The 26,534-nt window shown below is 38.6% G+C and overlaps 1 protein-coding gene across 1 annotated transcript in view; it reads right to left on the minus strand.

The window, feature by feature from the left end:
- Positions 1 to 2,712: 2,712 nt before the first annotated feature.
- The window catches only part of LOC142108394 (Fc receptor-like protein 2), a 31,745-nt gene continuing 7,923 nt past the window's right edge, over positions 2,713 to 26,534 (minus strand). The window contains exons 4-8 of the mRNA XM_075192017.1: positions 12,768 to 13,049; positions 9,433 to 9,720; positions 7,209 to 7,484; positions 5,332 to 5,613; positions 2,713 to 3,122 (exon numbers count right to left, since the gene is read on the minus strand). Coding sequence (XP_075048118.1) covers positions 2,965 to 3,122; positions 5,332 to 5,613; positions 7,209 to 7,484; positions 9,433 to 9,720; positions 12,768 to 13,049 — 1,286 coding nt within the window. The 3' untranslated portion in view covers positions 2,713 to 2,964. The remainder of the gene's footprint in view (positions 3,123 to 5,331; positions 5,614 to 7,208; positions 7,485 to 9,432; positions 9,721 to 12,767; positions 13,050 to 26,534) is intronic.

The following is a 26,534-nucleotide window of genomic DNA, read 5'->3' on the forward strand; positions in this document are numbered from 1 at the left end:
ATATGCATATGTTTTATCAGAAATAATACAGTACGTTTGAGCTATCTCGCCAATCAGACGCAGTCATTAAAATAAAAAGGCTTTTTTCTTGGTGGATTTTCAATTCGTTTAAAACCGCCACCTAACACAAATGGTAGTAAATCTACCCCCAGTCTCTAACAGTTCAGTTAAGAATTTACAAAGTTCCAGTAATTTGAAGAAGATAATGTATAGAAGAAGATTAGAAAATATGTTAACAATTAAAATATGTCAACAATTAAAATAGTAACTTACTTTATTTATGAACTGCTTATTTAAAAAAAAACAATAAAAAAAAAATATTTAGCCATATGAAAAAACTTGATAAAAAAATTCAGTTATAAAAATGTTTTAAATGACAATTGAATTTTACTATTCTTCATGTCCTAAATTATAGCTTATGGTTTTCAACGAGACTCATTATTGTCATCTAATCCGATTAATTATTCTTCAACCGTAAAATAAAATAAATTGAAATTAAAAAAATATATAAGTTCTATTGTTCTTTAATACACTTACAAAGATATTATATTGAGAATTCTCCAATTACTCCTGTAGTAACATGAAAGGTCGCAGTTGCTGCAAAATAAGTGAGCATGGGGAATGTATCTTATCCACTATACACCATTATGTTCATCTCATGTAAGAGCTGACTCACAGGGTCCCTGGAGTGAATAGGAGAGGTTCTGGTCTTCTGGCCACCCAATCAGGTAACAGGCTCATTACCAGACTGCTTGTGTGGTATAGAAATAAGAGGGGCAGCTTTCGAGCTTAGTATTACCCCCGGGGGAAAATCAGGACAGGGAATACTGAGAGAGATACCTCTGTCCTATAAGTTGGGAAAACTTGCTTGTTGTGATTATTGTATTGTGTGCACTGAACACTGAGGGCCTGGTTCATCTTTGGACATAAGTACATTTGCGTGCCGTATCTTGCAGGGAATCACTCTAAACATGCGCCAGAATGGGACTTCCACCAATGAACGCACTGGCATGCAAATCATGCCCAAACACAAATGACACTTAAGACTGCCTACGACTTGAGGGGTGGAACAGGTGTGGGAAAGGGTGGACAAATTTAGGCATTGTACAGTAAGTGTGTGCGGAGAGTGTTCGGATGCAGATCTGGCCGAATAAAGTCCTGGATTTCTCGTAAATACGCTTTTTTTTAGCCGTAACATTTGCACCAGCTACAGAACAGGTGTAAGTGCCGACTGATAATGATGGTTATCACGGCATAATTTTTGTATTGAAAACTACAAGTATGCGTGCCAACGTGTCGCAAAAAATATGTGTATTCAACTAAGATAGACTATAAAGCGCATTGTATTTGTACAGAACGCATTAAGAACATCCAAATTCATACAAGTAATGTAAAAAAAATTAAAAACAATTTTAGAGCACACATTTGTATTAATGATTATAGTATTATGTGTTATTTATTTATTTGGTAAAATATATATTTTTTTTTTTTGCATGCGCTCTGATGTGACTTATGCAGGTGCGTATTCGGCAAACTGTTGTGTGTCTACATACAATTGCTGTAGTCTATTTTTTTTATGTTTTATTTAAATGTCCCAGCATTCACCCCAGGCGACAGCTTTTAATGCCTAATCACATTACAATATGGTGAAGGATGCAAGCAGGCACAAAAATCTGGCAGTACTAAGTCATGAAAAACTTAAAGGGCCAGAGAGCTATTTGTGATTTTGCAGATATAGACTTTTGTTGCTGTAATAATGGATGAAGTAATGACATTGTTTCTACAGGCTGCTGTTAGTCATTAAGAAGGACCAGAAAGAACAGTGCAAAGAAATAGACAAAGACGAAGAAAAAGAGAAGAAGAGAGACAAAGGGTGAGAGCAAGATCGGGAATTTAGACTGTAAGCCCCAATGGGGCAGGGACTGATGTGAGTGAGTTCTCTGTACAGCGCTGCGGAATCAGTGGCGCTATATATATAAATAAATGATGATGATGATTTTTCTTATATATCTTATGTGTCAGGTTGTCATTCTTTCTTAATGCCAGCATTTCAGGATTGTACTCTTGTGACCTGTTACACACATTTCACATATAATATATAATGTATACATATATATATTTGTATATAGATATATATATATATATATATATATATATATATATATATATATATATATATATATATATATATATATACATACACACATACACACATATATATATATATATGTATAGATAGATAGATAGTGATTTCATGAACTGCTTACTGTAGGCAGTTTAAAAGTTTAAAAATTGAAGAATTGTTCACAATAAATTCTCAAAACTTTAGATTTGAAACTAAAAATACATTAAAATCCCTTAAAGTATAGCATATTGAAGCTGGAACGCAGTTGACCCACATATTTTAAAGTTTATTTTAACATTTTTAAACTTCAAGTTGTGGAGACGCACTTTCAACTTGACCGTAAACCAAAAACAATTTTTTTATTTTTAACTTTAACAATCATTAAACCAAGCCAATTCAATTGAACTTTGAACTGGCTAAATTAGTTTAATCATCTCTACTATAGGATAGGTGGTAAATCTATAGCCTGAAACAAATTACTGTACAAAATGGTGAGGAACAACTGTGTCTCCCTTTAATGCAAGAAACATTTTATAAACAATTGGAAACAACATTGAAATAAATGTTAAAATTAAAAGGAAGCTGGTTAAATAGTAAAATGCACAGTTAAAGCCAGTAATAATAAAGATTTCTACCTTCTGTTATCTTACAGACACACTCCAGGTGAGTGCGGGATTCTCGGGCAGACTACACAATGTTTATTTCACAGACATGAGCTGGAGATGGGATTTCATTTGCCATATAAGATACAAGTCAACACGGCAGAGTCTGGATGTTACATCGGCCACTTTCTTGGCTATAGGGAACCGATTATGGCCGTTTCTTCCTTTGTGTTAATTTCAGTCCAGCTGGTCCTCTTGCTGACTCACACCTTTTCTAAAAGCAGCTTGTACTACGGCTTCATGTTGTGGTTTGTTGTGGTAGATGATGAGACATACGGCAACAACTAATACACACCCGGACAGCACCAGTATTATAATATTCTGTATGGTGTAGGCTGAAATAAAGAATAGAAGAATGTTGAGAAATGTGAAGTAAAATACAAATTGACATGAGAACTTTGGGAAATAAAACACCCTTAGCACAAAATAAAGTTTAGAACCATCACACCTACCAGTGCCGTAGCACAGACTGACATTTATAAGTGTTATAGTGGAGATAAGGGGATTGCGTTCCTTAGAAACTTTTCATGTTCTGAAAGCTGCTGCCAATGACCGGCACAAGGTGCAGCTATGGGACCAGAGATAGATTTGTTTGGTTCCTAAAAACTCAAAACTAAGCACTGTTTGCATAAATCCACGATAACTGGCGTGGTCATATGGGTGTAATCCACCACTATCCTTGAAGAGGTTAAGAAATGTATTTTTATATCTAAGGACATTTGAACAAACAGGAGGGAGTTGAGCACTTGTCAATCAACACTTTGTTTTATATAGTGCAATACCCTTTATAACTGTTGTGACATAAGCGCTGGAAAAATAGTGAATGTCAATCATATAAGTCCTGAACTTCTATCATTTGTATTTTAAAGCACCATGGAGATTGCTTTGTATGAGAGCATTCAGCTTCAGGAAAAGCTTATAGGGGTCCCTGGGGTTATGTATGGAGAGAGAAGGGTGGGCTCTATAAATAAAGCCCAGTCCGGGTATTCTGATGTCCCAGTCTCACAGCAGACTAATCAGGAGCTGCACCTGCAAGCTGCTGTTAAAAGGCTACTAGGTAATTCAGTGAGTCTCTCATTATCTGGAGAGGAGGTCAGATGGCTCGTGAGAGAGACTGCAATTTTGATCTGTAAGTTCTATTGATTTAAGTGTACCTGTGTATTAGTTAGAAGCCAGACAGCAAGAATTTTGTTTATGTTTTTAATGTTTTCATGCTAGAGAATAAAACTTTCTGAAGCTATTGAATCTGAAGCACTGGACTGGTGTGATTTATCTGGCCAAACTGAGCGAATTGCAGCCGTCTACCCCAAAACACAATAACCCCAATACAACCTTGTGACATTGTTCATTGAATTTTAGGCATCTTGTGTAATATTTGTGCAGAAACAAAATTACAGCTTGTACAAATGTGGTCAACAACTATAAAGGGGACAGCAACAACTATAAAGGGGACAGTTCATCCCTGGATCTCTGTCATGCAAAATTCCTCAGGAGTTAATGAAGGAGGCATGACCAAATATCACCAACTTTAACACAATGGGAAAGCACTCAGATATTTCTTCAGCTCTGGAATCGCTAGAGATGATTACAATGAATCACAGTCTGTTCCAGAGGATTGTGCAGAAGATGTAAACCCTACAAAGAAAGGAGTATATCTTATTAAGAAAGTTTCCCCTTTTGATTTAGAAGCGGACTTTTTTTCACTTAAGACCCGGCTTAAGATATAGGACTGTTAAGACAATTCTAATTTAAATGTGGACTCTAGTACACCGACTGTGATCAATTTGATTCACTTTTATGTTTTCTTGTAATTGAGAATAGTCCTTGAATTGTTAAAATTGTAATTTTGTCTAAAGTTATAAGCAATTTGTGTAGTTATAGCAATCTATTCCTTAGACCAGGGTTTCCTAAACCCAGTCCTCAGGGCTCCCCCAACAGTGCAGGTTTTCTGGATCACATGTGACATAATTAGGACCACCTGTGGCTCTGTTACAATGTGTCAGTCAGTGATGAATACACCTGTGCTCCAGCAAGGAGATATGGAAAACCTGCACTGTTGGGGAGCCCTGAGGACCGGGTTTTTGGAAACCCTGCCTTAGCCAATAAAAAGCTTTGAGCAGTGATAAAAAAAAAATGCTGTGTAACACAATATTGGACAGTGGGTGATTGTGTCATACAACATGGATATAATTATGTTTCTGCTGTTGGCTGCTTTATTGAACATTGGACTCACAAGCATGGAAAGCTGGCACCGCCATGGGCTGTGGACAATCTACCACTCCATTATTTCTATACCGCTATCCTCCAAATAATTTAATTCTGGTGTATAAGACCTTGTATTATAGGAATATTTGACACATGACTTATCTTCCTCACATTGCCACACAGAGCCCTCGTGTTTTGTAATATTTAAAAGTTGGCTTCCTGATTTCGTGGAATGACCTTGTGCAATGCGAGTGTGGCTTCAATTGTGTCCTGATTATGTCCTCTGCAATATTGAGAAGTACAGTATACAGACATCTGATTGCAGTATCCCACACTCACCTTCTATCTGAATAGATAGCACAGCACTCATCCTCCTCATGCGGTCATTGGAAGTTCTCACATCACAGGTATAATCCCCAGAATCCTCCAGCTGAGCCGACGGAACTCTGTATGTATCAGATACACTGAATTCCTGCACATTCCGCCCATCTCTGTAGAAAGCAAATTCCAGTTCTGTGGTGTCTCTGAGAGGAGCGGGAGTTGTGTCACATGTCAGGGTCATGTCATCACCTTCATTTATTGTATTTGGAACCATTTTCATTTCTGGATACGTGAACAGCTCTAAAAAAGAAAAATGATTCAAATTAAAAACTGTTTGTATAAGTTACAAACAACATTTTCCTGTAATCATGGGCGGGCTGGGCCGGGGGGCAGGGGAGCACATGTCCCCCAGACCGGACCAAAAAAACACTAATTTGGGCCGGTGCGAACCCTAATAATTACTTGGTGGCTGGCCCCTCCTCCAGGACCAGCCTACTTCTTCCATTGGCCGCAGATCCTCAGCCGACCGCCCTCCCTCCCTTCCACTAATTGTCGCCGGCTATTGCTGTCACATGGGACGCGCACCACGTGATAGGTGCCGTCTCATGTCTGAAGACTGCAGAGCGCGCGGCGCGGATGGAGAAAGGTAAGTGTGGCGGGGAGTATATTAATAAAGTATGTCTGTGTGGCAGCATATTGTATATGTGAGTATGGGCCAGAGAATTGTGTGTGAGTGAGGGGCCAGTGTATTGTTTGTGTGAGTGAGGGGCCAGTGTATTGTGTGGGAATTAGGGGGCAGTATACTGTGTGTGAGTGAGGGGCCAGTGAATTTTGTGTGAGTGAGGAGCCAGTGTACTGTGTGGGAATTAGGGACCAGTGCATTGTGTGCGTGAATGAGGGGCCAGTGTACTGTGTGCGTGAGTGAGGGGCCAGTGTACTGTGTGCGTGAGTGAGGGGCCAGTGCATTGTGTGCGTGAGTGAGGGGCCAGTGCATTGTGTGCGTGAGTGAGGGGCCAGTGCATTGTGTGCGTGAGTGAGGGGCCAGTGCATTGTGTGCGTGAGTGAGGGGCCAGTGCATTGTGTGTGTGTGTGTGTGTGTGTGTGTGAAGGGCCAGTGTATTGTGTGTGTATTTCTATTTTATTTGTGTTGTGATGATGGGGCAATTTAATTTAATAGTGCCTATGAAGTTAAGATGGGGTGATTGGACCTTTAATTTAATGCTGGGGTGGTTTGGGATCTATTAATTGAATGTGGCGCTGTTTGGGGAAAATGAGGTCTATTTATTAAAAGGGATTATGAATTATTTAATGCCTGGGATAGTTGTGGGAAATGGTTATATTTATTAAACGTAAATGCTATTTAATTTATTGCTGGGACTGTTTGGAGGGAGGGAAATAGGTTCATTTATTAAATTGGAATACTATTAATTTAATGTCAGGTTTAGTTGGAGGGAAATTGGTCTATTTATCAAAAGTGAATACTATTATTGGTTGGAGTTTTCTAAATTTCATGTACCCATTTTTTTTCCAAATAGGCCCTCCAATATTCCAGGATCCGGACAAGTGGCAAATGAGCTAAAGTAACCAGCAGCCACAAGTAGTGAAAGTGACAAGAACAGGTAGGAGAGAGCAGGACAGTCTGCCAATTTTCCTGTATATTTGATATAATTAGCCATCCATTAAAGATTAGACAACATACCCTTCCAATATTCCCAGTTATGGTGGGGCAGTCCTGATTTGTGGTATAAAAAGGGGCAGAGCTTACAGATTTGAGGACATGGCCTTGAGTAAATGTGGATTGAGTCAGGTTGGGTTGTGGTCAAATTGTATCCTGATTACGCCATCTGCAATATTGGGAAGTATACAGATATATGATCTCAGTATTCTACACTCACCTTCTATCTGTATATATAACACGTTACTCCTCTTCCTCACACTGCCGGAGATAGTTCTCACTTCACAGGTATAATTCCCAGAATCCTCCAGCTGAGCTGACGGAACTCTGTATGTATCAGATACACTGAATTCCTGAACATTTCGCCCATCTCTGTAGAAAGCAAACTGCAGCTCTGTAGTAGCTGACGTACGTGTTGTGTCACAGGTCAGAGTCATGTCATCACCCTCTGTTACTGATGACTGATTATTTCTTAATTTTGGAGTTGTAAAAAGAGCTGAAAGAGATAATAATAAAATTACTGTGTATGGTGGGAAATGTGGGTCATTTATAGCAAGTAAATGTTATACAAAGATGCAGATTGTGCTTGGTTATGTGTTGTGCACAACTATATATGTACACCTGCAGATTACACACATGTTCCCCATCATGCAGCCAGTGTGAGATGGGATTACAACTCCTTGTTGACCACTCTTGTTGTACAACCCTCCACACTCTTGGTACAAAGTAATCTCTAACCACTGCTGTGTTCTATGTTGTTACCTGCTTGTTTCGTCCTTATAGTGGAGAATGTATGTGAAAATTTTATTTAAAATGGAAGCAATGAAAATTATATATAATATTTGCTAGAAACTGTGTTTTGTTGGTGGTGGAAATTTAAGGTATTATCCATCTTCATACATGTCAGCATTTCCACATATTTGACTTGAGTGCAACTATTTCTTCTTCTTTCTCTTCTTCTTCCTCTTCCTCCTCTTCTTCGTCTTCCTCTTCTTCTTCCTCTTCCTCTTCCTCTTCCACATTCAGCACTGAACACATTATCAGACAATGCACTAAAACATGGACAGGAAAGTGTTTAAATGGGAAATGTTGATCATTCTGCCCATGGGTCAAACTTGTTCTGGCAATCAAAGTGGGTACTGTTGGGAGGTGATAAAGAAATTAAAAGTCCAGATATCAATGAAGCATTGTTCATTTATTGCAATAGAGCCATCCATCAATATAGATGGCACGGCCAAAGAGACACAGCAGTATAAAACATATATACCAAACAAGTTAACCCGTGCATGATACTCATGCATTTTAGTTAAATCAAGCTACTTAAGGTGTTAAAAAGGCTCTTGTCATGCATTTGGGCCATAGCCCAGGCCTCCTCAGGGGAAGAGCGTTACTTCCCGACGTAAGCGCCCTTTTTTAACTGTTTTGTCCACATGTCACCACCTCATCATTCTTCTCCATCACCTCATCCTTCATTTTCATCGCCACATCTATCCAGATGTCTATCCAGACATAGGGATCTCTCTCAGCGGTCCTGAGTATCACACTCCTCTCACTCTGTCACCCCCAGGCAATCACCAACCACTCCCCACTGTCACCCCCGGCAACCACCAACCACTCCCAACTGTCACTTCTCCTTCAAGAAATATATATATATTTATTTTTTTAATCGTTATAAACACTTTTTACAATTAAATTAACAAATTAAATTAACAAATTAAAAACATCTTCGTATACCAAATTTCAGCCCTTTCTGAATTTTTTTTTCCACACACACTAAGAATTTAGTAGGTTAGTGTATAACTCCGCCCAGCAGGTGGCGCTGCAGCTTGGTTTTATATTTAACACACACACACACACACAGACAGACTAACACACGCCACTAAGCATTTATATTATAGATACTCATGTACCATATAAGGAATAAACAACTCACTATCCAATTTTAACACAGTTGAAGGGGGGGTTTGTAGTGCTGAAAGTAGATCTCTCTCCCTCAGAGGGTTACATTACACACAGACAACAGAAGAAGGGATTCCACCAGCGCTGCATACTATTAATAAATCAGTAACCTTTAAAGTGTAACCCTTTAATTACCTTCTCAGAGGTATACATAAAGAATCCACTGCACAACACAAAAACAACACAAAATATGTCACACTATGGGCAGAGAAAAAGAATAAATAAATAAAATATATAAAATAAAATGTAGATTTGACATAATTAACCATCCGATAGAAGTTAGACAATACCCATCCAATATTTCCAGTTACGATGGGACAGTCCTGATTTGTGGTATCCAGAGGGGGGAAAGCTTATAGATTTGAGGACATGGCTTTGTGTAAATGTGAATGTGGCGGGGTAGGGTTGTGTTCAACTTGTGTCCTGATTACGCCCTCTGCAATATTGGGAGGTACAGACATATGATCTCAGCATTCCACACTCACCTTTTATCCGAACAGATAACATGCTACTCCTCTTCCTCACATTGTCGGTGGATGTTCTCACATCACAGGTATAATTCCCAGAATCCTCCAGCTGAGCTGACGGAACTCTGTATGTATCAGATACTCTGAATTCCTGCACTTTCCGCCAATCTCTGTAGAAAGCAAATTTCATTTCTGTGGTAGTTGACTCAGTGACTGAGTAACGTGTTGTGTCACAGGTCAGAGTCATGTCATCACCCTCTGTTACCGATGACTGATTATTTCTTAATTTTGGAGTTGTAAAAATAGCTGAAAGAGATGATAATAAAATTATTGTGTATGGTGAGAAATGTGGCTCATTTGCAACAAGAAAATGTTATACAAAGATGCAGATTGTGCTTGTTTATATGTGTTGTGCACAAATATATATGTACACCTGCAGATTACACACATGTTCCCCATCATGCTGCCAGTGGGAGATGGGATTACAGCTCCTTGTTGACCACTCTTGTTGTACAACCCTCCATACAAAGTCACCTCTAACCACTGCTGTGTTCTATGTTGTTACCTGCTTATTTCATCCTTATAGTGGAGAATGTACTTGAAAATTTTATGTAAAATGGAAGCGATGAAAAATATATATAATTTTTGCTAGAAACTGTGTTTGTGTTGGTTGGGGAAATTTTAGGTATTATCCATTTTCATACATCTCAGCATTTCCACATATTTGCAATTATTTATTCTTCTTCCTCCTCCTCCTCTTCTTCTTCCTCTTCTTCTTCTTCTTCCTCTTCCTCTTCTTCTCCGCCACTCCTCCTCCAAGTCTGGTAACGACCTTGGGGCTGCGACCTGCGGGCCTCCGGCAACAAAATCCATCCCGCCTTGCGGCGGTTCTTGGGGAAGACCGGGGGTTCATTAGACTCCGCACCTTAGGAAGGTCATTGCTAATCCAGAATGGTAGAATGCTCCTGGCGACCATAACAATAGTAATCTAATTAGAAATTATTCTATCGTAGAATTCAATTCGTCCAGGAGTAACACAGCAGTAATAGTATTACCGTTAATACGGTCATTTTAACCTGGATTTCTGCTCGTAGATCCCTGAGCCGCAAGCAAAGACCAGAGTTACAGATTACTGCACTAACGGTAATAATGCGCACTATTACCGTAATAACAGTAATAGTGTGCAGGCCGCATTACTTTCAGCAGTAACTCGGCCAGTTGAATTCCCCCCTATATGTTTAATTAAAGGGAAGGAAAAAAATAAAACCGAAACAATTTGTTATGACCATCTGCTCAGAAGGCCTTGACCTGAATAGACAAAGAACATCTCTTAGCTGTTAACAGATCACAAGTGGCCAGCCTAGGTAAACACTTGTGATTAGCAGCACGGTTGGCAAAGTGGTTAGCACTTCTGCCTCACAGCACTGGGATCATGAGTTCAATTCCCGACCATGGCCTTACCTGTGTGGAGTTTGTATCTTCTCCCCGTGATTGCGTGGGTTTCCTACGGGTGCTACATACTAGTAGGTTAATTGCCTGCTATCAAATTGACCCCAGTCTCTCTGTCTCTGTATGTCTGAGTGTGTATGTTAGGAAATATAGACATTAAGCTCCAATGGTGACAGTTGCTGAATTTCATTATTACGGCCATTACCCCTGAAATGAGGTCGGGATTCATATTATAGTACAACAGTAATAACAGCTATTTGTGAAAACCCAACCGGATATATTTGAGAATATACAATAGGCATAAAATACATAGATGGTTCACCACATACCTGGTTAAACACAGTTTGGATGAGAAGGGGTGTCCAGCAGGCTAAACCCCTATTTTCAAGATCACGACACCCCTATCTCATCACAACCAGCACAAAAGATTGACCCCTTTATGTTGCGTTATATATTTCAGGTGCTGATCCCTATAACCATATCTGCCAACAATTAAAATGGAAAACTGGGGATAAGTAAGACACAATCACCCCAAAACACACCCTTGTTTTGCTCCAAATTAGGCAATTGTGCAATTCTGTTTATACAGCCAATTAGTAAATGTGAATCCCAATTCACTGCTTCAATCTTGCGTCGCTGGTCACAAGTGCTGGTCGACATTTGAAGAGATCTGATGAATTTGAGTGCGAATTTGAGGTTCAAATATAATTTCGGAGGTGTCATACATCTGTATTCAGCTCATCAGGCCTTCACCTTAGACCTCTAAAAACTTCTCACATGACTATATATAGATTAGCAAAGAGGCTATGTCTAACACTATAGCACAGGTTCTCCTAAACTGACTATTAATTAAACACACAACCAATCAGAGCACACCCAGCTCTGGCAAAACTTTTATAAGTCAGGTGCAGATCTCCATAACAATACCTCTCAGTATATACAAGTGTAAAATGTGGGCAAAATAAGCCTCATACTGATCTGCACAAGATCCACCCTAGATCTGCCCAAATTTCCCCAGAACTTCTCACATTATCTAGATTCCACGTCCACTTTCCAATAAGTCCCGTCCCTTTCAGAGACCATAAATATACACAGTCCCATCAAAATGGGAACTGTTGGGAGCAGGCCCGGCTCTCCCATTAGGCAAGGTTAGGCACTTGCCTAGGGCGCGGGGCTCTGGAGGGCGCCACAGAATGGTAAATGACTTTAAAACTGTGCGGCGACCGCTGACCATACCTGTGCATTCAGATGCACGGGGAGGGGGGAAGAGGCTATTGCTCACCACCACCGCCTCTCTGCTCCGTCTCCTCCCCTCGACTCACTAGTGTCAGTGAGTGGAGGGGAGGAGACTGAGCAGAGAGGCGGCGGTGGTGAGACAAGGTAAGGAAAGACGGGGTGAGAGGGGAGGAGGGCGCCGATTTTTGCGGGGGGGTGGGCGGCGCCGATTTTTGCGGGGGGGGGGGGGGCGCCGATTTTGTAAAAATGCCTAGGGCGCCATGGACCCTAGCACCGGCCCTGGTTGGGAGGGATGTATAAAGAAGCAACTGCACAGCACAAAAACAACACAAAATATGTCACACTATGGGCAGAGTAAAAGTATACATAAATAAGACATAAATAAAATATAAATAAGATATATAAATAAGATATATAAAATAAAATGCGTATGTGAAATAATTAACTATCCGTTACAAATTAGACACACACCCTTCCAATACTCCCAGCTATGATGGGAGAGTCCTGATTTGCGGCATCCAGATGGGGGAGAGCTTACAGGTTTGAGACCATGGCCTTGTGTAAATGTGGATGTGGCCGGGTGGGATTGTGTTCAACTTGTTTCCTGATTATACCCTCTGCAATATTGGGAGGTGCACAGACAAGTGATCGCAGTTTTCCACACTCACCTTTTATCTGAATAGATAACACGTTACTCATCGTCCATGGACCTGTTTTGTAAGTTCTCACTGCACATCTATAATTCCCAGAATCCTCCGGCTGAGCTGACGGAACTCTGTATGTATCAGATGAACTGAACTGCTGCACTCTATTGTCAAATTTGTTTTTTTTAGCTTCTTTGAAGAAACCAAATTGCTGTTTTGTATTAGCTGACTCAGTGACACAGGTCAGAGCCAGGTCATCACCTTCTGTTAAAGATGATTGAATATTTCTTATTAGTAGATAAATAGCTGAAAGAGATAATAAAGATTACTGTGTAAGGTGAGAAATGGTTCATTTACAGCCTGCAAATGTTACACAAAGATGCAGATCTCATATTGTACGTTTGTGATTGGGTATGTGTCATGTACAAATATATATGTACACCTGCAGATTACACACATGTTCCCCATCATACAGCCAGTGTGAGATTGGATAATAGCTCCTGTGGGGAAACAAAGTATTAATATCACCTCAACCGTGTTTTGGGGACAGATTGCAGAATTTCATGTTTATGTTCATTACAACTGACATAAGGTTGTTGTGACCACACCGACGCATTTTGTTATCTGTTTTATTCCCTTTTCTTGCCATGTGAATGACTAAAGAGTTCACCAAAGTGTTACTTGGCGATCAGCGTTTATTGGCAATGAACAAACTCTGACTCTCGTTCAGATGCAGCAAAAAATGTAGCAATTTTTCTGTGAATTTTTCAATAAATTACCTGTGTATTTTGACATCTAGGTGGGTAATGGTCCTAATGGCAAGTACAAAACAAATTATATGTTATGTGTGGGTAGTGTGTTGTGTGTTGTTAGCACTTAGAGAATATCCAGAAACTTATTCCCTAGTACAATTTAGGAAGAATGAGCGAGCGTATGAGAGATTGTGAGTTGCTTTTTTTGGGCTATATATTCAGTTCCAAGACCCATGAATTTGGACAGTAACATCAAACGAGAGACTGTTTGAAGGAATATATAAGGTGGCTGCACAACACAAAATAAGATAAATTATGTCACACTGGTGGGTGGAGAAAGGGTCACTATAATAATGATATATTTGACATATTTACTCAGTTGTTAAAAGCTACATACATTGCCAATAGTCCCGAAAATAATAGAACACTCTGATTTATGGCTTCCAAGGGGTGGTGGGTTTCCAGATTTGGGGTCATGGCCTTATGTAATTGACTGTTTTGGTCATGATCGAATTAAGTCCCATTTTCTCCCTTTTCTTTGGAGGTATACTGACATATGATTTCAGTATTCTACAGTCACCTTTTATATGAATAGCTAACAAATTATTCCTCGTCTTCACACTGCCGGTGGAAGTTCTCACTTCACATATATAATTCCCACAATACTTGAGCTGAGTTAATGGAACTCTGTATCTTAAATGTAAACTGTAATGTAAAATGCCAAACTTACTCTGATATCACTATACGCTCCTAATGTGGGACAGGGTGCTTTCTTCTCCGTTTTATTCAGCAACTTACCTCTCTGATCCAGGGTCAAGTTATTAGAGGAGGTGATTATAATACCACACTGGACCCCGGTGTGGATCGCTCTTCCATGTCCTCCTCCCATGCCTCCTCTCATCATGAATACAGAAGTCTGGTGTCCCTCCTTAAAACCCACGATTTTTACTATGCCTGGCATCTTTCCCATTCCATTGGCAGGCAATATACCCACTTATTAGCCACCCATAACCTCCACACACGCATTGACCTTATTCTTATTGACCACTTGACCACCCAACAACTCTTTAACTCCGACATTCTTCCAATCACTTGGTCTGACCTCGCTTCGGTTCTTCTCGAAATTGCCCTTCCCCTTCCCCATCCTCGCCCCTCACCCTCGAAATGGTGCCTAAATGACACCCTTCTGTTGCAGCCCAATCAGGTATCCTCCATCTGCAACTCTATTAAGGAGTACATCTCCTTAAACTCCTCCCCATTAGTCAGACCAGCAATTCTGTTCCTTGGCTTCATAAACCAACTCAGGAAGGTGGGCTTGGAGTTCCCTACTTCTTAAAATATTATCAAGCCACTCATACCCAATGTGTTCTCCTTCACTCTCCTCCAGGACATTATATTTGGGTAGAGATCAAGGCCGTTCACGCCGACAACCACCCTCTTCACTGCTATGGTTGAAGCTGCAACATTGGCCCCCCTTCTCAAAACTCCCCTCCCCCGGCATTTTTGCTCACCAGGGTCCCACACAGTCTCCTCTTATAATTTGGCACCCAACGCTTGGTGTATGACACACCTATGGAACAATCCCTCTTTCTTCCCTAGACGTCACCAAGCCCAATTCCCTCACTGGACGCGTTGTGACATTAAATTTCCCACTGATCTAGCCCCTCTCCAACTTTTTCCCTCATTTGCCAACATACAAACGCATTTTCGCACCCCAATGACTTGCTTCTTTCAGTATCTCCAACTTCACCACATATATGACACTATCTGTCACACGGTTGTTGATATTCATCTCTCTTCCCCATTGGTGTCTTTTTGTTCTCTCTGTTCTTCATTAAGAGGTCTCATTATCTACCTTCTATCTCCTCATTTTGAATCACCAACATCCCCCAAGGACCCCCACGAACTTAAATGGGAAGAGGACATGGGGGAAAAAGTTACCCTGGAGGACTGGGATAAAATTCGCTTGAACCTATCCAAGACATTGATGTGTGTAAAAGTTACCGAAAATTCTCATAAGATCTTTTATCAATGGTACTTTTTCCACATCACCTTCACATTGTATACCCAGGCGTCTCCCAGCTGTGTTGGTGCCTGTGCGTACACGTGGGTACCTTGTCCCACATCTGGTGGCACTGTCTGAAACTACTTCTTTTCTGGGAATCTATCCAACACTTAATATTCAATATTACTCAGATCTCTCTCCCTCCCTCTCTAACTCCTCGCTCAATTCCCAAGGTCCCGAAACAAACCCAGAAGCTCATTATACACATTCTTCGTGCCGTAAATTGCTTTCTTATGGAAAAACCCTGACCTGCCACCTCTTCCATCTATCAATAATAATATATGGCAGATTTACCACATGGTATATATTACCAGCATTCTTTGCCATACCTCTGTCCAATTGAATAGTGTCTGGAGTCTCTGGACTGAGTATTGTGGGTCCTCCCCCCCCCCCCTTTAGCCATTTACAATCTCTTACAGTCATGTCCTCTTTTTTAGCTTGTTAATTCTTCTTCTCTCTCTCCCTTGACTATTGACTCCCGCTCCCTCCCTTTTCCCCTTACTTTCCTCTTTCTCTGTCTCTACACTTAATTTCCCCTGATACTAAATATTTTTAGCTATATGTTGTCTGTGCTCCCTGGAAACTGATGTTGTGTAAGTTTCCCTCCCTCTGTTTTTCACTTGGAAAAAAACTATAAAATCCTTATTAAAAAAAAAAAAACAATGAATAGCTGGAACGCTGAGCTCCTCCCTCCTGTGACCAGTAGTTGCAATATTATTGGCTGAAGCACCACATGGGAGGAGGCTATGGAAAGAGAGGGGACAACACCTTTATAGTTGTGTGTGAACAATTTGTGAAACAAAGTTTCTTCAACCTGTATTCACTGTACATTAAAATATAACATTATTTTGAACTGACGAAAATTAAATCCCACATTAAACATCTGGGGGTCTTCTCCTGTGGACCCTGACCCAAAACATTTCATTCATGGTTTTTCCCTACCAGTCCTTCTGCAAAAATTCTAAATAAAAAATAGTTATTGCTAATTTAATATTACTGTAACTTAACTTGAAAGTTACATATATTTCAGCCAAAAAATAGTCTTAACTTGTAGCTAATAGCAAAGTAATTAAAAGGTAATACATTATAACTTTTAAAATAAACCATGGATCTAAAGACGACTGACTGAGAAGGGAACTTAATCAGCAGTCTGACTTTCCCTAAAATGATACGACTTTCCCTAAAATGATACGGGGTCGGCAAATCACTTTGCAAAGGACACACTTAAAAAATAATTAAATTTACAATTATCTTTTAAAATGTCGTTGTTGAACAAAATTTTACTTTCATACTTTCTTTCACAAATCTACATAAAAACATTAACAAAAAAACCATAGGAAATCAATTTACACAGTTAGCAAAATATTTTGTACCGTAGAATCATGTTTTTTTTAATAAATAATTATTTATTAATTATTTATTTGATGAAGTAATTTTAAGATAGATTCACCAATATAGAACTATTGACCTAATGAGGTGAATCTGGGTTTGGACTGATCATTTGAAACTAACCCCATCATGCTACAGCTAACAAATAATGGAGGGGATGATAGAATCGAGCCATTGACTTAACAGAAGCGTCTGTCTGTATAGCTCTATATACAACGCTCTACAGCAAAAATAACGTAATCAGACGTACATACTGTACAATATACAAGAGAAGTCCTGTATATTAGACAATACATATATAAAATAACATACAGTATACATACATGTTGCCTATTACACCAGAATACAGAACAGGAGAAGTGGCACTATGTAGTTTCTCATACATATGAAGGAAAATCAATACTGAAAATTGCATCCAACGTACAGAGCAAGAAACTGTGACATTGTCCGCAATTAAATAAAAAGTTACCCGACATTGATATCAAGCATACTGAGAATTAAACGCAACACAAGTAACACTGTTTATCTGTTCAATATAGAAAACATGGCCAAAGTATTTACATACATGTATAGATATATACATACATGCATACACGCACTTACTTAAATACATACAGAGTGTAGATCATTTTATGAATTTGTTCACTATACAGTACTCACCTGCTTCTCCATTATTCAACGCTGAAAAATAGATTTAGTAAAAAGGTAAAATATGATGAATAACTAATGTTTTTCTTCATTATTATATTTCACTTTTAATTTTCTTGTCAATATTTTAAGCTCTGCACCAAGGGTTAACATAATATCACAGCCAAATAAAAATTAATTCTTAATTCCCATTGTAAATGTCTGAGGTTCCTTTCAAAATCGTCTGATCAAGTATTTAATTTTATTTATTGTGGAATCATAACACATTTAAAGAATTTCTAAGCAAATGTCCGACTCTTTATGGCAACGTCTAAAAATAGAATTTGGAATTAAATATCTGATCAGAATGACAAAGACCATTCAGTCTGCATATTTTATTCCTGAAACACCCTATTAATTTGTTTGTAGTCTTTTCCTAGATTAAGGAATTTTATATGTATCACAAACATATATAATTAACCTACCGTATAACAATTTACAGCAGTCATTTTCCACTGTGCAGACAACATTCAGATAATGTCCATTAAACATGTACTATATAAAAATCTCTACTTACAGACCAATATCATAAGAACCAGGAGAGACATGGTGCAGTGTCTTGTTTATACTGAATAATATTTTGAGATCATAGCAGTAATAAAACAGACGTTGAGGGTGTTCTCTCTTCCTGTGTTCGGAAAAAGCACATAGCGTATGTATAAGAAATTTCAGATCAGCATAAACACGACATGATAAGATCACTATCTACAGCTTATAAACATCCATCAACACAACACAAAGTCAAAAGGCAATCAACCATAAAAACATAATACAGCAATAGCTCTCCCATCAAGACTTAAACATCATATAACAACGACTTTTCCAATAGGCCTTTACACATTATTGTGAACCAACACCAGGGTAGCTGGAAAACCAGGAAGCATAGAAAAGAACCTATAATCAATATGTATATATATATATATATATATATATATATATATATATATATATATATATATATATATATATGTATAGCTCCATGTTCAGTAGGTAACGGAGAACAAAGGAAGCTCTACATTCAGCTTGTTATATTCCAAAGTCACAGATTACTTTGTAACGAAGCCAAAGCTACTATATATTAATCCCCGTAGTTTACCCACTAATCATCCAGGTAGATAATTACAATCCTGAGAACAGGAGACACATAAAACCATCATGAATTAGCTAGCACCATCCAGTTTTTATATACCTTACGCGTTTCTTCACTTTGTCTTCTTGTGGAGTTTCTACAGAAGATAATGATTTCCATAAATTCCTAATCATATTAAAATGTGGACTGTCCAATCAGTGTGTGTTCTGAGTGGCAGCAATTAAAGTATTTAATGCATAAAAACACATACATTAGTGCATTACAAAGTATCCATTCATTATAACTATTGCAAATCTTTAAAAGTAAATGTAATTTTAAAAAAAAATGTCTGTCAATGACAGGCTCAGCTGCCCTATAACTAATGCAATTAAAGGCAGATCTTTCTAAACACAATGGCATTTACTACACAAAGAAAAGCAAAAAAGAAAATATATAAATATAAACAATGTAATGTCTTAAACTTCAAAAAGTTTAGCCATTGTTAGAATATAATTATTAGCTTATACATTTTTAGTAAATCAGTGGAGTAACATAGAAACATAGAGCCTGATTCATTAGGGAACTTAGGCAAGAATTTGAGTAAGTTTTCTTAATTAAATTTTCTGGGCAAAACAATGTTACAATGCAAGGGGTGTAAATTAGATTATTATTTTGCACATAAGTTAAATACTGACTGTTTTTCATGTAGCACACAAATATAAACTTTAAATTTCAGTGTATAAATAAGCTGTTAAGTATTTGTTTGCTACATGAAAAAACAACCAGTATTTAACTTATGTGCAAAATAATAAACTAATTTACACCCCTTGCATTGTAACATTGTTTTGTCCAGAAAATTTAATTAAGAAAACTTACTCAATTTCTTGCCTAAGTTCCTTAATGAATCAGGCCCGTAGAAACAATGAATTTGACGGCAGATAAGAACCGCTTGGCCCATCTAGTTTGCCTCTGCCCATTTTTTAACCTATGGTAACCTCAAACCCCATTTGATTCTTAGGTCTTTGTAAGGATATCCTTAGCAAACAGACGCATTGGAGAAGATCAAAGGCAGCTGTCCCTGAGAGGAACAGAGATGGTGATTGACATCTCTATGGTATGTTTACAAAACATTTAATTTATGTTATTTCCCCACCAATTGTGTCTGCAAAAACTAACAAATAATAAAGTAATTATTACTACTTTAAAATTATTTTGTACCTAACTTATCTGTTGCATATATTTCAGTAAAATATTCAGCTTATCTTGCAGCTTATAACAAAGTAATTAGAAGGAAATACATTATAACTTAAAATAAGCCATGGATTTTAAGGTGACCTACTGAGGTGAGAGGGCCAGGGCAAGCAAATCACTTTGAGGATCACACATTGAAAGAGAATTTAAATTATAATTGCATTTTAAAATGTTGTTGTTGAACAAAATTTTACTTTCATTTTTTTTTAGGGCAAATTCTACAGCAAAACATTAAAAAAAAAAACATGGTGAATACATTCACACAGTTAATAATGTTTATACTCCTAATATATGTTTTCAAATTAATTACAAGTTTAAGAAGTAAATTGTGGGTTGATTCACCCCAAACAGTACAATTGATCTAATAATGTGAATCTGGCCTTAGATATTGGGATATTCATATTAAGCCGCTATCCACCACGTTTACTGCGTTACATTGGTTGCATAATTGATCCATTGATTAAAAGAAGTGTCTGTACAATTCTATATACAATGTTCTATAGCAAAATAATATAATCTGTATTACACACTGTACAACGTGCAGGACATTATATATATAAATATATACACAAGTTAACCCGTGCATGATACTCATGCATTCTAGTCAAATCAAGCTACTTAAGGTGTTAAAAAGGTTCTTGTCATGCATTTGGGCCTAGCCCAGGCCTCCTCAGGGGAAGAGCGTTACTTCCCGACGCAAGCGCCCTTTTTTAACGTCACCACCTCATCATTCTTCTCCATCACCTCATCCTTCATCTTCATCCTTCATCAAGCTACTTAAGGTGTTAAAAACTCTCCACTGTCACCCCCGGCAACCACCAACCACTCCCAACTGTCACTTCTCCTTCAAGAAATATATAGGTCAGTGTATAACTCTGCCCAGCAGGTGGCGCTGCAGCTTGGTTGGTTTTTTTTTCACACACGCCACTAGGCATTTATATAGTAGATATATATATATATATATATATATATATATATATATGTGTAATTTAAATACAGTGTAGAGCTATTGTTGGTTTTATCCAGTACTTGCATTATTTTCTCCTATTTTCTGCCATTAATCAATACTGAAAAACAAGATGCACTGTTTGGAAATAAGATAAAAGTATGATGACTTTCTAATGTATTTATTCAGTATTATGATTCACATTGGATTTTACAGTCTTACAGACTAATATCATAAGACTCAGGAGAGTCACGGTGAGGTGACTTGTTCATACCGAATAATATTTTGAGATCAAAGAGGTAATAAAGCAGAGGTTGTGGTTTTCTTCACTTCCTGTATTTGCAAAAGGCACATAGCGTCTGTATAAGAAATGTCATATTACAATAACCACGACATGATAAGATCTTTATCTAGCACTAAATACAGTATATTAAAATCCATCAACACAGCTCAACGTCAAAAGGCAACTGGCCATAGAAATATAGACTATAACATTGACTCGGCAAGCAGGCCAAACAAATAATCTAACAATAAATCTCCCAACAGGCCTTATTGTGAATCACTCTTGCATGTAGATCCTGCACAGTACTGGATGCCATTGACGGGCTGGCTGCTGCGTGGTTCTGGGTCTCGGGAGGCCTGGATTGCAGACGGGGCAGATTAGATGTCCCACGGGTCTTTGTTGCCAAACTAAATAGCTTAAGCATAATGAGAGAAATAGCCGAGGTCAATGTGGGTAGCTGGAAGACATAAACCGTTCGAAAAGGTCTTTAAGCAGTGTTAAATAATGATATTGTACCCTGGGATATAACCTATAATCAATCTGTTAGTAAGCCACACTTCTGTGGTTCTAAAAGTCCCATACAGGACGTTGGTGACTTGGATATGACTGTCAACATTTTAAAAATAATTACCAGCTTAGCAGCTCTTCCAAAACACCCATGAGGTGGCTGCCAAGTGTTGTTTTTTTAGTTGTTATATCAAATGTCATCCAACTCCATCAGGAGGAAGGCCCAGAATAGGCTCCCCGGATCAATGTCCTGCCCAGCGTACACCAACGGGAGGTCCGACCGGAAGCTTAACCCCCTGGTATGTCTTCTGGAATCCAATGTTACCAGTCTGTGAAGTTTTCGTTCAAATCCTTCCAGTGGAGGGCTCAGAACAGGGTCAAAGTTCTGCCCAACGGGAGGTCCGACCGGAACACTAACCCGCCTAAAACCTGGCCAAGATCCAACTGGACCACCTCGCGTTGTCGCATTGTTGTTGAATAGCTTACTTTTTTACACTAAATAACTATGTAACACTTGCAGCTTTACCTAGAGAGCTGTGGAAGATATTCGCCAATAAACGAACATACAAAGAAACAAACAAACTTCTTCTTTTATATAAATATATATATATATATATATATATGTATATATATATATATATATATATGTGTGAAGGAACATAATTCTCTGTTAAATAGTCTATAATCAATCACTAAACCAGTGAAAATGGAATATGTTTTATTTTTTACCAAAAAAAGGTTTGGATACATCTAACAACAAGCACTTTAAAACAATTGATATTCCATTATCAAGTTGTTTATATTTGCAATCAATCACTAAATCAGAGAAAATGGAACATATATTCTCTTTTAGCAGAAAAATCATATTCTGTTGTATCATACAAGTTCATATACTGGAAAATTAAGCATAGTCTTTATTACCAGACAAATACTGGATATAGCTATGAAAACAAGCCGCAATTAAAATCACATATAAAATCGCTGACACTAGTGTGGATGGACTCTTACCACAGGGAGGTTGAAAACCAGCCCGCAGAGTCTCAAGTCCTTTACAAGATGGAATCACAGGACACCGACAAACAACTCCATGGCTCCCAGGTTTCCAGAGCTCATCTCCTCGGGTGTCGGATCCAACTGCTACCAACGTGTTTTGATTTAAAATTCTATAAGTTTAAACCTTTGGCAAGCCACCCGTGATTAGCACCAGGGCCATGGAGGGGAGCTGTTGTTAATAGAGAGATTGCTAAACAAGAGTGACTGGAGACAGAATAAGTGGCGACACTGAGCATTCATGAGAAATTGTAAAGGTTATTAGTAAACTGTGAAAACCTTGGAGAGGGGGTGGGAAGTAGTGGGAAGTAGTTATAATCGGCTGAAGGTGAGGTAGCAAACAGCATAAAAAATAAAAACAAGATCATTGTGAAAAAACAGTTTTAGGAAGTATGGGCTGTAAACAATTCAGTAGGGAGTGTCCAGGCGATGCACAAAGGAACTCACATGACAGTGTTGGATTTTGTCCACCTGTTGCAGTACTTTCAGGTAGAGCGTCTCCCTCATCTTTACCTCCTGTTTAACTCCTGTACAACTCTAAATATACAGTATTCTTCCACACACTTGTAACCATTGCACAATAAACATTATGCTTGCAACCTGGACAAAGTGAATACCTAAGCGTAACAGAGGCATGTGACTAGACTGGAAGAATATATGAGTGTAAATATATATCTGTATTTCCTTTAGATGTCATAGGATCCTTCACTCTGTCTGTTTCAACTCCAACTGACATCACTCCATCTCCTAGTCTCTCCTTACTCTCACTCCATCTCCTACTCTCTCCTTACTCTCACTCCATCTCCTACTCTCTTTTTACTTCCTTACTTTCAATCCATATCCTATTCTTTCCTTACTCTCAATCCATCTCCTACTCTCTCCTTACTCTCACTCCATCTCCTACTCTCCCCTTACTCTCACTCCATCTCCTACTCTTTTCTTACTCTCAATCCATCTCCTACTTTTTCCTTACTCTCAATCCATCGCCTACGCTCTCCTTACTCTCACTCCATCTCCTACTCTCTCCTTACTCATCATCATTTATTTATATAGCAACAACATATTCCGTAGCGCTTTACAATTGGGGACAAACAAAGTACACTAATAAACAAACTGGGTAAAACAGACAAAGAGGTGAGAAGGCCCTGCTCGCAAGCTTACTATCTATGGGACAATGGGAGTTTGATATATAAGGTTAAGTCTACATATATCACAAAATAAAATATTTACAAGGAATATTATGATAAAATTGTACACAAGGCAAATATGTACAGGAAAGATGTTATATATGTTCAAATAAAACAATTTTATATGATTGCAGTCATGAGATGTACACTGAAATGAATGTATACATGTATGTGGTTTGGAAGTATCTTGGCAAAGACAAAAAATTGCATGATTGCAGTGATGAAATGATTAATGATAATGTTTCCTTTCTTGTGGAACTCAAACACATATTTGGATCAGTCCATGTGTCGTTTTTTAGGAGTGCAATGGAGTCTGCAATTTGCATATGCAACAAAAGCTGAAACTTGTAGACTAAAAACCAAAGAAATACAATGAATATCAAGGCTATACTGATTTAGCATTGCTTGCTATTCGTTTTGTCATGCTTTTTGCATGTTTTGTCAGGTACCGAATTCTTTCGTTATAAACTTGTGTGCTATTGACCATACAAGTGTGCTTTGCATATATAGTGCATGTTGGCTTTAACTGTAAAATTATTGGCTGTTTGAACATGTAAGAGCTTCAACCACATTATGGCATCATTTAATCTAACATGTAAAGGAATGATAGTACCATTTGACTTATGATCTTACTCCCGGGTGAAATAGTCAAGATCCATTGGTAGAGTTTGCAGTTCAGTGTGACTCTGCCTTGAAGAATCTTGGTGATCCTGAAAAATATTCTTGGGGGGAGAGAAGCTTGTTAAACTGTGCCGAATACCTTTTTTGTATCCCAGGGCTCTCAGACTGTACAGATCTGCCATAAAATAGTTAGGCCACCAGAGCACAAAATTATTTTTCTAAACATACTATAAAATGTAGCTCTTTAAGCTAGGATGTGTGAATCATCTTGAATATGAGTGAATCCACGCATTTCATAGTTTTTAAAAATGCAGGCTATGGATATGAATGTCTATGAAAGCACAGAGCATGCTGTTCAAAACCAGTAAATCTCACCAATAGTAAATAGCAAAACATCTTGTTGATATGTTTTGTGCATATTAAATTACCCCATTATCTTATTGACACATTTCAGGATATTGTCCGATTCTCGGGCAGCCTGGACAATGTTTATTACGCAGACATGACCTGCAAATTTGATTTAATTATCACACTTAAATGTATCTCAACATGGCCAGATGGTACATACATCAGCTACATCCGTTTCTATAGCGAACCAGTGACAGCTTTGTTGTCGTGATTGATTGTAGGAATTTCTTCTTTTGCACTTATTTTAGTCCAGCTAATTCTCTTGGTGAAAACACATCTCTACTAAAAGCTAATGATAGACCAAGCAGGTATTTACAATATGTCGAGAGAGATGCACAGTAACTATCACCAACTGGCACTTGAGGCTTCATGCTGTGATTGGTTGTGGTAGAAGATGAAACAAGCGGCAATGACTAATATACACCCGGACAGCGCCAGTCTTATTATATTCTGTACCGTGTAATCTGAGGAGAGGAATATTGAGAAATGTAAAGTGTGGTAAAACACAAATACAGACAAGAAGTTAACAATGGTAAATACATCATGACCCCCTACACCGTAGTCTGGTGTTTGAAAGAGAGAGACTGGCAGGCAGCTAACAGCAAATGTAATGCTGTTAGCTGCCTGCTGTCACTGTAGTGCTTAGGGGGTATGCAGCAATCTCCTTACTGAAGGGATCTAGTGAGACTGTGAGTCATAGTCTCACTCTCAGGAGATCTCCTCAGTAAGGAACTTACTGCGCACCGTGGAAGCACTACAGGCAGTGACGGAAGAACGCCTGAAGAAAGGACGGATCAGGAATAGGAAGTAAGCGCTCGGGGGGGGTGAGCCTCACCGGGGGGACTCACAGCTTTATATTAAGGTCTACTATATATATATATGGGGGGGGCTCACGGTACCCTTAGCCCGGGGGCCTCCATTCCCTTAATCGGCCCTGGATTCCTGCAACCGTATTTTCTCCAGGTCGACATTTCTGGGTTCTCATTTGGCAAAGCTGAATCTAATCCCAAATATGGACACCTGTGCTGACATGGATCTAATGGTAACTGCTATTGTACATACTAACAGATTCAATTTGCATTACTCTTAGTGATAAAAATAGAGGAGATATGTGATGTTTCCTTAAAGTTTGACCTGGTAGAAATAAATGTGAAAAGTGAAAATTACCAGGTGAAATAAGCAACATAAAACGTGTCCCTGTTTCTGTCCCTATAACGTCTATGACCTAGAGTAAAAATAACATTTTTGGTATCACTGTACTCAGGGAAACTAGATGCATACTTTTTAAGGCAATACATTCATTCCCCTTATTACTCCCATATTACACATTACCCCCCCTCCCCCCCCCCGGCATATTACTTTCCTGTTGTGTGGGGGCTCTGTGAAACCTAGTTTCACAAGTGGAGACTTTGATTATGACTCATTTGCAAGACTAAGCTCAACAGTACTTCAGTGGAACGTAGTCTCAGCAGCGAATCAGATTGCAGTTTATTAATTTTAATGAATTGCCATGTCTCACTGCAGTTGTTAGGTGGGGACTGGGGACTCACTAGAGTTAGTCCCATTACAAGACAGA

This window comes from Mixophyes fleayi, chromosome 12 (genome assembly GCF_038048845.1).
Source record: "Mixophyes fleayi isolate aMixFle1 chromosome 12, aMixFle1.hap1, whole genome shotgun sequence".
NCBI lineage: Eukaryota > Metazoa > Chordata > Amphibia > Anura > Limnodynastidae > Mixophyes > Mixophyes fleayi.